This window comes from Sus scrofa, chromosome X (genome assembly GCF_054392235.1).
Source record: "Sus scrofa isolate SSC_HxYL_T2T_F1_AM1 chromosome X, Sscrofa_HxYL_maternal_Yorkshire_Landrace_v2.0, whole genome shotgun sequence".
NCBI lineage: Eukaryota > Metazoa > Chordata > Mammalia > Artiodactyla > Suidae > Sus > Sus scrofa.
Window position 1 is genome coordinate 121890698 of NC_139401.1, and position 16375 is coordinate 121907072.

The following is a 16375-nucleotide window of genomic DNA, read 5'->3' on the forward strand; positions in this document are numbered from 1 at the left end:
GCTCAGTGGGTTAAGGATCCAGTGTTGCCATGAACTGTGGTGTAGGTCCCAGACGCAGCTCGGATCCCGAGTTGCTGTGGCTGTGGCTGTGGCATAGGCCGGCAGCCACAGCTCCCATTTGACCCCTAGTCTGGGAACCTCCATATACTGCAGGTACAGCCCTAAGAAGACAAAAAGACCAAAAAAAAAAAATCTAATCTGGGGTGGATTCATTTTTATATATTCATTATCATTTTTATACTCATTTTTCTTGTGGTTTTCAAATATTTTCCTGGGCTCCCAAATGTACCCCTGGGTCCTGGCATTGTGCCTGCTGTGCCAGGTGGAGAGGTCACCTTGCCACTTGGATGTGCGCGGAAATAGCTTCTCGTCACCTCTTTGAAACGTGAAAACAGAGCAGGGTCTGGAGGATTTATGGCCGAGCTGGCGTGTGGGTCGCCTTGGTCCCACTGGATGATGTACAGGCCTCCAAGGGGGCCCCTGCCTGTGGCTGACGAGCTCACCTGGTTTCAGACGCCGTCACCCTGGCTGGCCAGACTCTTTGGGTCTGGACAAGGACTTGCTATATTTTCTGCTACAGCTTTGACTTCTGTCCTAGAAGGAACTTTTCCAGTCAGGTGTCGTGATTCTCAGAGACTCTTGGGAGTTCAGGAAACACGCAGAAGGGAGCGTAGTAGCAGCAGGTGCTAAAGGAAGCCCTGGGTGCTGGGGCCTCGGTGGAAAGCAGGGCAGTGCTGTCCAAAGTGTGCTCAGTACTTCAGAGCAGAAGCAGGAATGGCTGAGGTTGAGTCCTTGGGGGAAAGGGTAGGTGGTGAGCGGGATTCAGAGGATCTAACCGGCTCCTCCTCAGCGGGGTCAAAACCCAGAGACGAGTCTGCCCACTTTGGCTGTTGGACTGGGTCAGTTCAGAACATGCTGGTTTGGATTATTCGTCACTCCCTTGTCAGCACCAGCAATTCATTAGCGTCTCGCTTCCTCCAGCCTGCTTGCCTGGTACACCCACCCTGAAATAACACCAACCCTTGGCCTCTTGGCCCATTTCTGGGCTTCATTCTGCAGTAAAGCTTGTAAGCGTGTCCTCGCGCTCTGCCCACTTCCCGCCTCTCCTGCTTTCTAGCTTTTTCTTTCTTTTTCGGCCGCCCTGTGGCGGATGCAGTTCCTAGGCCAGGGATCAGATCTGAGCCGCAGTTGTGGCCTATGCCACAGCTGTGGCAACACCAGATCTTTTAACCCACTGTGCTGGGCCGGGGATTGAACCTGCGTCCTGGAGCTGCAGAGACGCCGCCGGTCCCATTGCCCCACAGCGGGAACTCCTCTCCTGCTCTCTTGAATCCACTCTACTTATGGGTTCTTTCTCACCACTCCTCAAAACCACTTTTATCCAGGTTAGCTGGGACCTCTACTTTCCAAGGCAAAGGGTCCTTCTCTGGTGTCATCTAATGTGACCCATCGCAGCAGTGGCTGCAGTGGCTTTGCCCTCCCCCCTTGCAAGTATCTCCTTCACGCGGATTCCACACTATCACACGCTCAGGGTTTTCCCCCTATAGCCCCTGCCTACCATCCCTTCTCAGTCTCTCTTGCTGGAAGTCCTCTTCAACTCTTTTTTTTTTTTTTTGGTCTTTTGTCGTTTTCGTCTTTGTTTTTATTTTTTTTTTAGGGCCGCACCCATGGCATATGGAGGTTCCCAGGCTAGGGTCCAATCAGAGCTGGAGCTGCCAGCCTATGCCACAGCCACAGCCACTTGGGATCCGAGCCTCGTCTTCGACCTACACCACAGCCCATGGCAATGCCGGATCCTTAACCCACTGAGCGAGGCCAGGGATCGAACCCACACCCTCATGGTTCCTAGTCGGATTCGTTTCTGCTTCACCACAATGGGAACTCCCAACTCTCTTTTTTTTTAATGGCCACACCTGCAACAGGAATTGAGTCCAAGCTGCTGCAGCAGTGCTGGATCCTTAACCCACTGTACTGGGCCAGAGATCAAACCCATGCCTCTGCAGTGACCTGAGCCGTTGCAGTGGGATTCTTAACCTACCACACCACAGCGGGAACTCCTTTTTTTTTTTTTTCCCCATTCTTCAACTCTTTAAACATTTGAGGGCCCCGGGACTTCCATTTCAGACAATTTCTCCCTCTACCCTCAGTCCCTGGGGATCTCGTCCAGTCTCTTGTTCTTAAATACCATCTATATGCTGCCCAATCCCAAGGCATAGCTCTAGACTGGGTTTCAGACCTATACGCAGCTGCCTACTTGATACCATCACCTCACATAGCTCATAGGGCTCTCAACCCGAACAGGTCCCAAGCTGAACTCTTATCCCCCCCTTCCCCACCCCCACCCTGCTCTGTCCGTACTCTCCCTGTGTCCATAAATGGCAGCTGCATCCTTCCGATTAACTAGCATCTGACTCCCTCTATCCATACCCCACATCCCATCCTTTGAACAATTCTGTAAGTTCTACTTTGAAAATATATGCAAGCTCTAAGCGAGTCTCCTCACCTCCACTGCTACCCCCTTGGTCTGAGAAGCCATCGTGTCCTTGCCCCGCAGCACTGGATTTTTGCAGTAGCCTCTTCATCGGTCTCCCTGCTTCTGCCCTTGCTCAGTCTGTTCTCAAGGTAGCAGGAAGACTAATGCCATTAAAATGAAAATCATTTTTGTGTTTAAAGCCTTCTAATAGCTTCTCATCACACTTGGAATCAAATCTGAAGTCTCAGGGGGCCCAGCATCCTCTTGGCCCCTGTTATTTTTCTAATCTTGTAACCTAGCATTTCCGGCTCCTTGCCTCCAGTCTAGCCTGCTCGCTCTTTGTAGAACACGCCAGGGACAATCCTGCCTCAGGCCCTTTGCACTTCCTCTCCCTTCTGCCTGAAATGCTCTCTCCCCAGATAACTGCATGACTTCCTCTCTCATCATTCGAGTCTCCATCCGCATGTCAGCCCTTCAGAGAGGCCTTCGCTGAACAATCCACTTTAAAAATAGAAGCCCCCATCCTGTCACTCTCTGTCTCACCCCCTCTTACTTCTCCTTAGCATGTGTCCTCACAGGGCATATGATATATTTCTGTGTTTCGTTCTTGTCTCCTCTCACTCGCCTCGACTCTGACTTCTGGGGCAGCAGGGACTCGGTCGGTTAGGTGCTGTTTTCCGAGTACCCAGCTCGATGCCTGCCGCCGGGTAGGCGCTCCAGAAATATCGCGTGCATGCGTGAAATTGTGACTTGGCTCCCAGGGTGCCGATGTCTGTCACAGATGGAGTCCCTGTAGAGAGAGGATCCTCTGGTGTCTGGCTTTTGAACCAGGCATCCTGGGGCCGCGCCAGCTCCACCACCATCAATTAACCGCGTGATCTCAGGGCTCCAGGTCATCCGTCTGGGCCTCTGTTTCCTCGTCTGCCAAACCGAGGGCGATCGACCTATAGGAGGAACCAACGCTGTCCCGCATGTCAAGTGGCACATAGTGCATGCCAGCCATGTGGGCGGGAGCCGTTTCTGGGGTGGGGGTGGGAAGGCTGGGCGTGTTTGTGTCTGGCTACAGGGGAAACGAGGGTCTGCCTGCGAAACCTCAGGCTCACTGTCAGCTTCATAGCTGTGCAGGGCCTTCTGCTGCATGGCCGCGGCCCTGTTTCCATGTCTGCTCATGTCGCCCTGGCAGAGTGGGCTGTGCACTGAGCAAATGATTGTCAAGTGACAGGCTGCCTTCTTCAAGGCCTGTCTTATCACAGTTAGGAGTCAAGGCTCTCCTCAGCTCTGCTGCCTCCAGGGAGAGGGCCCCGAGAGAAGACAGGTCCCCAGGGGCTCCCGCTGGAAGCGTTAGAGGAGATGGTCGCAGCTTCGACAGTGGCAGGACATCTATAAAGTGGCTCTTCATCGCTGACCATTAGCACCTGCCCAACCCCTGCAGGCCAGTCCCAGGCCCCCTGGCCCCAGTGAGGCCCCGGCTAAGCCTTGCGGAGAACAGGCTCCCTTTCACGGGCTCCCATCTAAGGGTGCTCTGTCAGGCCGAACACTGGGACCCGTGTGGCCGGGAAATGCCGTCGAATCTCCTGGCTGCTTTTCCCAAATCAGAGTTATTTTTTTATTGACTCATGTATAATGTATACGGGCCCTACTTGTAGAAAAGAAAACACAAGCTGAAAGCATCTTCGAATTATCTCCCTTTAAAAAGGGCATTGGGGATTTCAGCAGCCTTGAGCCTGTCCAGGCTACGGTTTAACTTATACCTTCGCCGGCTCACAGGGTAGTTGGGCACGGTTGCTGGAGCACTTTGCCCAAGAAGCCTGAGAAAGAAGCCCACCAAAACCCAGGGTCTCGTTCCACCGGCTGCCACACCCAAGCCTGCTCTGTAGCCTCCCCGGGCCACCCAGTCCCCACTCTCGGGTTGCTGTGAATTCTGGAGTGGGACACTTTGGGCCTCCCCCCGTGCTCCCATCCAAACTGTGCCCCGCTGCACTCAGGGACCAAACAGGACCTTGGACAGGGGCACACCGCCTACTCCCCTTAATGCTTCAGTCAGATAATTCTGGAAAGGCAACAGGTTTTTAAAAGAGATATTCAAAACATGCTGGGGCCCTGCCTTCCACATTTCCTGCATCCAAAACCTCGGTCATATGCACGAGGTCTGGAAGGCCAGTTCAGCTGGCAACGGTCCAGTTGTCAGAGACTTCTCATTGCTTCGCATTTAGCCTTAGGACATGCAGCACCCTCATTCAGGAAGCGCGGGCAGTGATTAGCCAGCTCAGCCACTCTATGCTGCACAGCGCCCTGAATCGTATTAGCCCAGAGATAACAGTTTTCAAAAGCAGCAATCAGCCCCAGGAACAAATCTTTTATTCTCTATTTTTTTTAATATTTTAATTTAATTTTTTAATTTAGTTTTGCTTTTTAGGGCCACACCTGTGGCATATGAAGTTCCCAGGCCAGGGGTCTAAGAGGAGCTGCAGGTGCTGGCCTATGCCACAGCCACAGCAATGCGGGATCTGAGCCGCGTCTGCGAGCTACACCGTAGCTTGTGGCAACACCAGATCCTTAACCCACTGAGTGGGGCCAGGGATTGAACCCGCATCCTCATACGAGTTGGGCTCATTTCCGCTGAGCCACAGCGGGAACTCCCCCAGGAACAAATATCGATATGTGTTTCTTTGCCCTTGGCTTCACTGGAAGAGGCCACACTGGCTGTTGCTGGCTGTGAGCCAGGGAAAGGTTGGCCAGAATGTCTGTGCGGTGTAGATGGGAGCTTGTTTGGCCCTCATTGTCTGTGCCGCATGAAAAGCCGTGGGCAGACCACTCAGACTTTTTTTTTTTTTTTTTGCTATTTCTTGGGCCGCTCCCGCGGCATATGGAGGTTCCCAGGCTAGGGGGCGAATCGGAGCTGTATCCACCGGCCTACGCCAGAGCCACAGCAACTCGGGATCCGAGCCGTGTCTGCAATCTATACCACAGCTCACGGCAACGCCGGATCGTTAACCCACTGAGCAAGGTCAGGGACCGAACCCGCAACCTCATGGTTCCTAGTCGGATTCGCTAACCACTGAGCCACGACGGGAACTCCCACTCAGACCTTTTGATCTTGTACAGAAGCCAGGCAAATCGAACACTCGAGAGCCGGGAGAGGCGCGCGAGGAGGGGAAGGGGACCAGACAGACGGCCTCTTCAGCCCTCCAGCCTTCCTCTGTCTCCACACCCACGGCCCCTTCATTATCTTGGCCGATGAGAACCTCCAGGCTTTAGGCACCATCTGCCAGAGCGCTCGCCCCCATCTCTCCCTTGGCTGATGGGTGCTGAGAATGGGGAAAACATCCGTTCGTGTCGTGAGCGGCCCTCAACTTTTCGAGTGCTCCGATTCAGCAGCTGTTAATGGCATCATTTGAATAGTGTCTCTGAGACCAAAAGAGACTCCATTCCCGCAAGCTCGTCCACGAGATCTTGGCGAGAAGACACTGAGTCACCACTTGACCTCGAGCGTTTTGCTTTTGCCACCACTTCCTTTCCATCACTGATGCCTCCAGCTCAGCTCCCTCCTTGGTGGATCTGCTTTGCTAACTTGGTCTCTTAACATCCTCATGCCCCAGCTCCCCCCCTTGAAAATGGGGTTTCTGAGTTTCTGTTGTGGTTCAGAGGTAACGAACCTGACTAATATCCATGAGGATGTGGGTTTGATCCCCAGCCCTGCTCAGTGGGTTAAGGATCCAGCATTGCCGTGAGCTGTGGTGTAGGTTGCAGATGCTGCTGGGACCTGGCATGACTGTGGCTGTGGCAGTGGCTGGCAGCTGCAGTTCCAATTGGACCCCTAGCCTGGGAACTTCCAAATGCCATGGGTGCGGCCCTAAAAAGGCAAAAAAAAAAAAAAAAAAAAAAAAAAGAGGAAGGCTTGTAAGTGGGCTTTCAACCTGTAGACTTGTGTCACGCAGGCAAGTGTTAAACCCTTTATGAAATTCTGTGGAGTCCACCTGTTCAGTGTATGCCAAACACCAGCTATAAAATAAAGCCAAACAAGGGCAACAAACAAGCACCAATCACCTTTAAGTAATTCTACTTTTAGAAAAGTTTCCTTAAGGAGCAAGGTGGACAAGGTACAAAGATGTTGGAGTTCCCTAGTGGCTCAGCGAGTTGGGGAGCCAGGATTGTCACTCCTGTGGCTCAGGTCATTGCTATGGCACAGGTTCGATCCCTGGCTTGGGAATTTCTGCATGCAGTGGACACGGCAAAAAAAAGGGGGAGGGTATACAAAGAGGTGTGTATGAAGGTGGTCGTCCCAATGCTAATTTTTTTGTTATCGCTATTTTTTTTAGGGCTGCATCTATGGCATGTGGAGGTTCCCAGGCTAGGGGTCGAATCGGAGCTACAGCCGCCGGCCTACACCACAGCCACAGCAACACAGGATCCGAGCTGTGTCTGCAACCTCCGCTGCAGCTCATGGCAATGCTGGATCCTTAACCCACTGAGCAAGGCCAGGGCTCAAACCTGCGTCCTCATGGATACTAGTCAGATTCGTTTCTGCTGAGCCACGATGGGAACTCCCCCAACGCTAATATTGAAAAAATGGAAATAACCAAGCTGCCCGGGCACCATGCTTGCTAGTCACGCTGCTGCCTTTTGATGGGATCCTATGCAGCCATTTAAAAAGCTGGTGTTGGCTCTGCTCATTGCTATGGGAGGATGTTTCAGATATTTCGGTAACAGGAAAGTGACCTCAAAAACAATATATGATATGACAATGCACACACAAATAGACACAAAATCTACAAAGAAGTTACACCTAAAGGTAGACAACAGCAGTCTCTGGATATTATGCTTAGGGTAATTTTTTTTTTACATTTTCTATATTTTTCACATTAAAAATAGTATATATCAACCAGAAACAGATGAAGCTAATCCCATTTTGAAAGCAATAAATAAATCTATCTTCTAAATCTTTCCTTCCCAGATAGTGCCATGCCTCCAAATCAGTGGCGTTTCTCTTCTCCGTGGACAAAGCCACAGCCGGAAGCATCTTTTGCAAATGGTGCCGCCAGCTGCAGCTTGAGCGGATCTGGTCCCCTGGCGGTGGATCAGTACCCACTGTCTCTGACCGGGAGCCCCTCCGTTCAGCCCAGCGAGCTGCGGCATTTCTCCTCCCTCGCCAGCCCCAGCTTCCCAGAGCCTGGCTACCCTCATGCCTTCTCCACTGGGCACTTGGTTCCAGAGCCCCAGCCCGATGGGAAATATGAGCCTCTCCTGAGTCTGCTCCAGCAAGAGAGATGCCTTGCGCATCCTCAGGAATCTGCCTCGTGGGAGACCGGCAGCTCTGCCCAGACCGTCGGAAGCACCGGATTGCTCTTGAACCTGCCTCCCAGCTCAGCCCCCTGTAAGGAAACGCCTCCGAGTACTTGGAGGATCGCCTCGATGGGTTGTGGTTGAGAGTCAGTTGGCCAGAGATGGGGTGCCGAGATTAATCGGTACTCCTCCAGACCCGGGGCTTCTGGAGGGCAGGATGTTCTGCTGAAGCCGTCAGTATATCTTCTCTAGGCTGCGCCGACCCTCCCTTTTTAATGACTAAAGGCTTACAGAGAAAACTAGCCAGATGCACCTGGCCCAGAATAGCCACCCCGGTCTGCCGACTTGGACTCACCCTAGAAAAATGACAGGCTGCTGCCTAACATCTTAGGGTACCGCATTCACCTCACTGTGAGCCAGCAAGTCATCCACGTGCAAACAGAACTCTGTGATGTACCTGCAGGCTCCAAACTCTATCCTCCCAACAGGTTGGCAACTGGCCACAATGCCAGACTCCTGGGCCAGCCAACACAGGGCAGCTGTGGAGGCAGCCCCCTTGCTGCCTGGAGACCGTGGCAGTGCTGGCTGTCTGGGGCTTCTGCTCCCTGACCGCCCCCCTCCCCCAAGGGAAAAGTCCTTAAGGCTCGTTCACCATTTCATTGACTCACTCACCCAACAGATATTGAATCAGCACCTACTAGATTCAAAATACCCATAGAAAAGCAAGACCCCCTTCTTTGTAAACGGATGGGGAAGAATTGGCCTGGGTGTACTTTCACCCAAAGAGCAAGCCCCTCTGCTGTAAGATTGGCCTTTCACACGAAATATCGGTAGTAATAGTTAATAGTTTCGTGGGGCCAAGTCTGCATCCTTTGGCCTTCTGCACCCTGGAGGAATTTTCTTTGACAGCTGCCTGTTCCATATATATCTGTGGTTCTAGTGTTCCTTGCCTGAAAGAACTTGCTAGAAGCTGCCTTTGCTTTTTTGTTGTTGTTGTTGTTTTTGTTTGTTTTTTTAGGGCTGCACCCACGGCGTATGGAAGTTCCCAGGCTAGGGGTCCAATCAGAGCTACAGCTGCCGGCCTACGCCAGGGTCACAGCAACACGGGATCCGAGCCGTGTGTGCAACCTACACCACAGCTCACGGCAATGCTGGGTCCTTAACCCATGGAGCAAGGTCAGGGATCGAACCTGCGTCCTCATGGATGCTAGTCGGGTTTGTTAACCGCTGAGCCATGACGGGAACGCCAAAGCTGCCTTTACTTCTGAACTAAGTATATATAGCACACAAAGAGCCTGCTGGACATGGCCTACCTAAGTCAGGCGCTGGCATCCATCCTCATGACAAAAACAAATTTCCCATTAAAACTCCACTCTGTCATCACCAGAGTTTGATTAGGAAATGTACTTAAGTGTAAATCATAAAAAAATGTCGTGCTTGGGAAACCTATGAAAAGTCCCACCCCATACTCTTTTTTTTTTTTTTTTCCAAAAATCTTCTCCTGGATTCAGAGGGAAAATTAGGCCAACAGTCGGTGGATATATGCTCGCGCGTACACACGGCAGAGCCCTGTCTCGACAGTTGGTTAGAACACATGTGGCTCAAATCATCGCCTCCCAGACATAAGCTGACGCAGTTCAAATCCAATTCAGCAAATATTTAGTGAGCGCCTACTATATGCCAGGCACATGGTAGCAAAACCATAATGCAGACGTTATCTTATTCCTGAAAGCTCTAGATATGTTCGCAAACAAATGTTGACCACTCAAGTCTCAACTGCTGCAAACCCTTCGCCCCCTTTTACTAAAGCTGGTATCTTCATACTGATCCGTGACAGAGGTCATGCATCTTTGAGGAAGTCAGTGACCCCTGGGGACAAAACCCAAAGGGCCTTAGAAACAGAAGCTCACCTGTTTTTGCAGCATCTGATAAAAGAAAATGTCACATGTCTGAGGGGCAGCGACTTGGGGTCCCTGGGGTGCTCCTGGGCACTTGGTAACCCAGCCCCAGATTTCATTTCCAATTGTATTTTCTTCCTTTCCAGTTAAGAAAATCTATTTCCCCCCAGATGGTGGATCTGCTGGTGCCAGCCTTGCAGCCGAAAGTAAGTACCTGCCTCTGCCTCTGATAACACGTCTCTGCATCCTGAGAACAAACTTGAGAAGCTTGTGTAAAAACCAGGATCCCCAGCCACTGAAATGGCCCTCGTTTCTAAAATTTAGGATTTTTGCCCTTAGAATTTGTTTCCGTTTAGTCTCAAAGAGCCCATGTGCTTGGCATCTCGGGAAATGTTTGGCCCATTTTCTTACTTTGCTGTTAAAACAACTCTACTGAGTTCTTTAACCTGAGCTGGATTTCAGCGCGGTAACCAAGGCGACGCAGGAAAAGGAGCAAAGTCACGGGGATTAGCTTGCTCTTTCCCAGATGTTGTCATTTGTAAGATGAGGATCAAAATCGTGCCCACGTTGTTGGATTTCTGTGGGGATTAAATGAAATAGTGTATGTAAATACTTAGGATTTCCGTTCGAACGGAAAGTAGCCCCACTAAGACCGGCACAGAGAGGCAGCAAGAAGTGCCGTTGAGGAGGACGCGCGGGTGCTTTGGGCTCTGCTCCCGCTGTGTTTGAGAAGCACCAAAGCAAGGGCGGCCACGGCCCCGTGTGGCTGGTTACGCTTTGGTGTGGGGTCAGCGTGAGCACCGCACACAGGCCTCAGGAGCATGTCAGCTCCATGATGGCCAAGACAGAGGGGTGCGCCCCCAGCACCCCCCCCCCCCGCCCCCTAGCTCAGCCGTACCTGGCACAGAGCTCAGCACATAAGTGTCGAAGGAATAAGTGAGCACATGCTGGGCACCATAAAAGAGCATTGAAAAAGGACGGGGTGAACGTCTCTCTGCCGATCGAGTACAAATGATTTTGTTTGGCCGTGCCCAAGCGAGCAGCTAGATTTAGGGCTGATTCAAGAGCCTTAGGGTGGGGAGTTCCCACTGTGGCGCAGAGGAAATGAATCCGACTAGGAACCATGAGGTTGCGGGTTCGATCCCTGGCCTTGATCAATGCGTCAAGGATCCGGCATTGCCGTGAGCTGTGGTGTAGGTGGCAGAAGCGGCTTGGATCCCGCGTTGCTGTGGCTGTGGTGTAGGCCCCCCAAAAACCCAGAATCTTAGGGGTGGCTCTTGCAGGCTTCATGGAAGCCTCTGCCCAAGGGGTTGAGCTGTGCCAATTCAGGATTATAAAGTCCCTCAAGTACTTTGCAAGAATTCATACATTTTTACATTGTAAGCCTTAGAATTACTAAAACCCCAATGCTTTAAATTGTTCAGGGGCCCCCAAATAGCAGCAATGACATGCATGGGTGGTGGCAACGGGCTAGATACCACACTCTGCCACCTGCTCAGTCCCCACAATGACCTTGTGGTACATGGGTGAGGACGTCCTAGATGCCTTATGTGAGAGGTGGGCAGGACATAGGGAATGAATGAATGGATGACTCTCCCCATTTTGTAGATGAGTAGACTGAGTCTCAGAAAGGCGGAAGGACTTGCCTTCACATCGCACAGCAGCCTTCACAGTGTCATACTATTGTCAGAACCATCAATTCCACTAAACGTAAACCATCAAAACCAATTCCAATTTAACACAGTGAAGATTAGCATTTCACTGTCCACAGGTCCACTCTGCATCCCCAGTAAGGGGCGGGGGTGCTGAAGGCTTGGAAAGCATGCAAGGGGCAAGGGGATGAGGTTGCCACGCAGAGAGGAGGTGACAGGGTGGGGAGTGGGTATCGGGCTATGCCAACAGCCCCCTCACCTATCCTGCCGCTGTGGCTCTGGGCAGAGGGAGGCAGCAAGATGTGGGGACTGGGAGGGGGGTAAGGTCCTAGGGCTCTGAATAAAATGACCAGGAGCCTCCTCCCGCCCCTGCAGCATGGCCCAGTCCCCTCGTGCGCTTGCACACCCCATGAGGCAGGCACCACCGGGAGGGTGGAGGTGAGTCTTCAAAACTTACAGTGCAAAATGTTTCATGAATTTGATTTTTTTTTTTTTTTTTGTCTTTTGTCTTTTTAGGGCCGCTCCCTCCACATATGGAGGTTCCCAGGCTAGGGGTCGAATCGGAGCTGCAGCCGCTGGCCTACACCACAGCCACAGCAATGCCGGATCCAAGCCACGTCTTCAACCTACACCACAGCTCATGGCAACGCCGGATCCTTAACCCTCTGAGCAAGGACAGGGATCAAACCTGCGTCCTCATGGTTCCTAGTCGGATTCATTTCCACTGTGCCACAACGGGACCTCCATGAATTTGATTTGGTTTTTTATGTGAAGAAACAGACACTGATTCATTGCACATTGTTTCAGCGTCTCAGGTAGTAACACGGAGATTGCTCTTTGCCAGACCCAGGGCTCTTTCATTCATCCAGCTATAAACACAGTCGTGTATAACACTGCCTTGGTCCCTGCTCTCAGAGAGTTTCTAGTCTAGGGGGGAAGATAGAGTCCACTTGGGGGGAAAAAGGAAAAAACAAAATATCTGTAGGCTAAGAGGCCACAGAAGCTGCCGTGGAGAGGAGAGACTGCAGAAAGACAGGGACCAGGGGAGCCCAGAAGCCGGAGACGGCAGCCTGGGTCAGACGGCGGCGCGGGAAGCCGAGCGAAGTAGATGGATTTAGATCTATTGGGGGGGGGGCAGTGAGCTCTTCCATTTCCTGCTGGAGCAACTGGGTGGAGACTGGTCCATGTGCTGAAGAAGATCGTTCGGAACACAACTCTGGGCCGTGTTCAGTCCCGAGGCCTTGGCGATGGACACCTCTCCACAGTTGTGTGTGTCGCTATGGAGGTCACGAAGGGGGGCTGGGGTAAACGTTCCAGATCGAGCCATATACAAATGACGTTTAAAGCCATTGAATGATGCCCTGGGCAGAGAAGAGAGTTGGGCAGAGGACAGAGTCTTGGTGTGCGCCGGTACGTAGAAGCTGGGCCGTGGCGCGGCCCAGTGAGACGGCGCGGTCCCCGTGGGAGGCGAGCCGGGAGCGTGGCCTTTCCGAAACCGAAAGAGGAGAATATTTCCAAACACAGAAAGTGATCAGCTGGCTCAGAGGCTTCCAAGAGGTCAAGGAAGAGAGGGCCAGACACATTTCTATCAGATGTGGCATCAGATTTTGAGACCCTGGTGAAGAGCAGGTATAGCATGTGGATGGAAGGCAGGCTGGGTGCGTTGAAGAGGGAATGGGAGACGAGGCAGCAGAGACCATGGAGTCAGCAGCTTCTTGGAGAAGCTTAGCATGGGGCAGAGTGAACAAAAATGAGGTGTTAGCTAAAGAGACTAGTGGGGTGGAGAAGGTCTTTAAAAAAAAAAGAACTAGAGCCTAGACAAAGACGAAGAGACCAACGACGGAGGAGGAGGATGGCGTCGTGGGTGAAGTCATTGGGAATAGAGAAAGGACGCAGGGAAGCTATGACATCTGCTAGGAGGAGGGGACATTCTACCACTGAAAGCGGACAAAAGAATAAGGACACAGATGCAAATGGCTTGGCAGGCTTGTGTGTGGGGGGAGTCCGAAGCATACTAATCAGATGACTTCTACTTCCTCAATTAACTATGGAGCGAGATCATCAGCGGGGCGTGAGAATGGATGGGCTGCTGAGGAGAGTGGCAGAGTAGGCACGAGTCTTCTTGGGCACCAGGGAAGCAAGTCGGCTGTGGGCAGACACAAGCAGGACTTCAGAGTGCCCACCTGAAGGCTGAGGTCAGGAGTTTAATTGAAAACCATCAGCTGGCTCATGTGATTTTCATTTTTTTTCTTTTTTTTTGCCATTATGTATTACTTTTTTATGTATTACTTTTTAAAAATTACAGTATAGTGGATTTACAGTGTTGTGCCCATTTGTGCTGTACAGCAAAGTGACCCACTCATACATATGTACACATTCTTTTTCTCATATTCCATCGTGTTCTATCATAAGGATTGGCTAGAGTTCCCTGTGCTGTGCAGTAGGACCTCATTGCTTCTCCACTCTAAATGTCATAGTTTGCACCTGCGTGTGATTTTCGCCAGTGCTGCTGGGTTGGTGTGATGCACAGAGAAGGCAAAAGGAGAGGCTCATCCAAGGTTGAGGTTTTGCCAAGTGAGTATGTGGGTGGAGAAAGAGGAAAAGGAGTTGAGGGGATTTGCAAGAGAAGGATGATAACCAGGTCCCATGGTATCTAAGCTGCTCGAAGAAGGATATGGAAGCAGATGGAAGGTGACAGGTACTGAAGGTTGGTGGATTGGGGGATTGGGTTATATAGAAATGCAGTGATAAGACTACTTAAGCCAACGACCCTGGGAGGTGATGGTTAGAGAGTGCCACCTGTGTAGGTGATGACAAGGTCCAACACGTGACCACAGTGAATAGCTGACAGAGGTGGCATGATGTGAAAGTCATTAGAAGGTGAGGAGAATGACCAGAATCATGGAAGTGAGACAAAATAAGAACTAGTAGCTCCCCACAACACAGGTGCTGGATTTGGGGAGGGGGTGTTCATTTGATTGTTTTTTGGGGGGCCGCACCCCCGGCTTACTGAAGTTCCCTGGCCAGGGATTGAACCCATGCCACAGTACCAACCTGAGCTGTGGCAGTGACAATGCCAGGTCCTTAACCCCATGCACCACAAGGGAACTCCCATGGGTGGTGTTTTTAGCCTCGTTCACAAATGGGAAAATAGAGTTTAAGTAACTCTTCCAAAGTCAAGCTAAGTGCCAGTGTCAATTTCCTGTGTCCCTAGTCTTAGCCACTAAGCTAAGCTAAGCTGCAGGGTGACCAGACAATAATTCCACTCTGCTACATGCAAAGTCACTGCCTCTTTAACCAAATAAGACCTAACATTTATTGAGCTTGTATGTCCCAGGCACTCTTCTAACCCTTTACATGTATTTAACTTAGGTAATCCTTACCAGAATCTTGGGAGGAAGGTATCGTGAATATTCCCTTTTAACAGATGAGGAAAGTGGGGCTTAGATGGCTAGGTCATTGCCCAAAGTCACAGAGCTAGGAACGGTGAAGTCAGAATTCAAACCTGGGCTCCTAGGATCCCAAGCCAACTTCTTCCTGATCACACTTATCCTATTTTTCAGAAAGCCGGGCTCCAGAGAGAAGAAAAGATTTGTTCTTTTACTGAAGCTTGGTCTGAAGATGAGAATTCCCTTTTGCGAACCTGCCTATGGTTTCCTCCTGCGAATCCGCGAGTCCAGAGACTTCACCGTCCTTTTCTCTTTGTGCCACGAAAGAGTGCCGAGTCCGGAGCAAGTTGCTGTTCTCCCCGAAATTCAATACTTCTCTTCCTTGGCACCCGTGCCCTGTGGCAGGTTTTTTTTTTTTAACTTGTTAAGTGAATCCTGAGCATGGAAGATGGTTAAAGAGCTGTCCAGGGTCCAGCTGACCCTTTGCACCCATTGCCCTCCTACTCAGAAGTCAGCGCCCTTACTCTCCTTCAGTATCGTCCACATCAAGTGAGCCTGTGGTACCCAATGGGGTTGTCCCACCCTTCCACCTGAAGTGTCCTAGCCTTGACCCCAGACCATGGGCAATTTCCCTCTTTCCTCTACCCAAAGCAAAATGGAAATGGGGTGGGCAAGACCCATTGAGAGTAGCTTGAGGCTGGGCACTCTGCATCCTCCAAGTCTGGAAGGAAGCTGAAAGGGTCTCAGGCTGATCGTGATGAAGGAGATACTTTCACTTGGAAAATTGGATTCTTCCACTCCGAAAAAGTGATGGTTGCAAATGGAATTGCTGAGCAATCTAAGAACTAACTTTCTGCACATTAGGAAGCAAACTCTCCCAGCCCAAGTGGGGCCTAGAGTAAGTTCTGTATCCAGAACATTTCTGAGATGCAATTCCCTGAGTTCCTGGCTGCTCTCACTCTCGGGAGAAGGAGCCTGGCATCTGACACCCCACAGGCGCACATCCGTGCCTTTAAGGCTTCAGCAGTGGCTCAGAACCTTTACTGTAGCTCTTCCACTGTCGATGACATCTGGGAAATAGTAACTTTCTGTTCAGCACAGAACCGCTGAGGCCACACATGCGGCCGCCCACAGCATCTTTTACACGAATTGGAGGTGAAAGGCAAGGCTGGCTCCGAGACACAGCAGCAGGATCTCCTTGCAGATAGTCCCAGATAAAATGACAGATTTTCCCAAACCCATTCATCTCTCCAATCTGGTAGACAGCCTGGGGTCCAGCGTGAGCTCAGTACTTAACCCCCGACAAGCCCCGAAGCCTCTGCCGCCAGCGTCCCCCATATGCACACCCCACTTGCTCCCATGTAACAGCTCAGAGGGTGAATAATAAAATGACATCTCTGGCTTATGCTATTCTTCATCCCGAGTTCTTTCATGTCCGTGATCTCATGCAAACTTCCTGGCAACCTGGGATTGATATCATTCTCTTCACATGATACCTGTGGATACCGAGGCTTAGAGTTGGCCAATGACCTGCCCAAGATCACACAGCCACCAGCAGGGCCAGAGCTAAGCCAAGGTCTCTGACTTCAGAGCTCTTTCCTCTCCACCATAATACTTACCAAGGGTTACCGTCAAGGTGGCTCTTAGCTATTTTGTCCTCCCCTCTGCTATATAAATAGA

At 51.3% G+C, this 16375-nt stretch overlaps 1 protein-coding gene across 3 annotated transcripts in view; it reads left to right on the top strand.

Annotated features, from left to right (window-relative positions):
• VGLL1 (vestigial like family member 1) overlaps positions 1–16100 on the top strand; it is a 34486-nt gene extending 18386 nt beyond the window's left edge. For 2 of the 3 annotated variants that reach the window (XM_085007401.1, XM_021079892.2), the window contains exons 3-5: positions 7428–7847; positions 9801–9860; positions 14870–16100. In XM_085007401.1, the coding sequence (XP_084863527.1) occupies positions 7428–7847; positions 9801–9860; positions 14870–14913 (524 nt within the window). In that variant the 3' untranslated portion in view covers positions 14914–16100. Of the gene's footprint in view, positions 1–7427; positions 7848–9800; positions 10010–12015 lie in introns of all 3 variants that reach the window. The other variant, XM_085007400.1, reaches the window with a different exon arrangement.
• Positions 16101–16375: the final 275 nt, after the last annotated feature.